Source organism: Benincasa hispida, unplaced genomic scaffold, assembly GCF_009727055.1.
Source record: "Benincasa hispida cultivar B227 unplaced genomic scaffold, ASM972705v1 Contig1678, whole genome shotgun sequence".
Classification (NCBI taxonomy): domain Eukaryota; kingdom Viridiplantae; phylum Streptophyta; class Magnoliopsida; order Cucurbitales; family Cucurbitaceae; genus Benincasa; species Benincasa hispida.
In genome coordinates, this window is record NW_024064245.1 from 1 (window position 1) to 1,258 (window position 1,258).

Genomic DNA, 1,258 nt, shown 5'->3' on the forward strand with positions numbered 1-1,258 from the left:
CAAACATTCACTCATTCACTTTGTAATTATTTATTTTTTATTAATGAAAAGACAATTTAACCCTTAAAGTAAATTTAGCCTTACATTTAAAAATTTTACGCAGTTTCATGAAATGTATTTTTAAACCAATAAAGTTTCAACTAGTTGTACTATATATTACAAAAATTATTTAAAGGGATAATAAAACTGACTTTTTTTTAAGATCTGTGTCCATGAACTTTCACTTTTTTTTTAAAAACAATTTATAGACACACAAATTGAAAATTTAAAACTTCATGGATCAATTAATTTTAAAATATCTCGAGTTTATCCAATGACCTATTATACAGTTAGTGGGACAAAGTTTTTAAATTTTATAATTAAACCAGTAATTTAACTAATATATAAATAAAACACTCCTTTCGGTATTTAATTTGAATAAGGATGTGTGGGTTTATAGAAGAAATCTACTCAAGTTCAACACACCTGAAATCCACGCCGTCCAATGGTGCATAACCGAACGGCCGTGGTGAAGTTGAGTGGCCGTGGAGGAAGTTGTTCCATATATAGTCGGCGAGGCCAACAGCCTCCGTGACGGAGGAGAGGGAGTAGTTTCCATGAGGGCCGCCGACAGAGAGCATGACTTTAACGCCGCCGTTTTGGCAGTTGACAATACCAGCACTCACATTCCAGCAGCCATTGTATATAGGATTACAGTGGCGCGTTAGGTTCACTTGCGGCGACTGACCGTTACCGAACGTGGAGAGGAACCCAATGTTGACAATTTGAAACTTTTCGGTGGTACAGGCCGCGGTCAACCGTCCTTCTCTTATGTTTTGGCCCCAGTACGTCGCAATTCCACCGTGAATGCCACCACGGCCGGCAGTTGCTTCAGAAAAACAGCTCATGAAGGCGAGAATTATGAGAAGAAAAGAAGCAAATGAAGATAATTGAATTTCCATATTGGAAGTGTAAAAAAGTAGTAAAAATTGATGTGAGGATTAGTTGGTTGTTAAACATTTAGGTATTTATGGACGGAATTTGATAATCTAGTAGGCTTTAACGGTCAATACAAAACATGCATTTATTGTTATTATTTTATTTTATTTTACAGTCAACTCGGAAAAGTCCAAAAGATAAACGGTGGGTGTGTGCGGCACTAGTATTGGTCAAACATTTTGACAAATTGTGTCCTGAAATAAAAAAAGGAAAACATATATAATTATTTTCAAAAAGAAAAGTGAGGTTGAAAATTGTGTAGAAAATAAAATTATATGAA

General features: G+C 35.0%; 1 protein-coding gene across 1 annotated transcript; it reads right to left on the reverse strand.

Annotated features, from left to right (window-relative positions):
• Window positions 1-446: 446 nt before the first annotated feature.
• LOC120068984 (acidic endochitinase-like) lies at window positions 447-973 on the reverse strand. Its single transcript, XM_039020630.1, has one exon. The coding sequence runs from the start codon at window positions 939-941 to the stop codon at window positions 447-449; it is 495 nt and encodes a 164-aa protein (XP_038876558.1). The 5' UTR covers window positions 942-973.
• Between the last annotated feature and the right edge of the window lie 285 nt (window positions 974-1,258).

Excerpts from the sequence above, each read along its gene's own strand:
- LOC120068984 (XM_039020630.1), bottom strand. The coding sequence starts at position 941 with ATGGAAATTCAATTATCTTCATTTGCTTCTTTTCTTCTCATAATTCTC.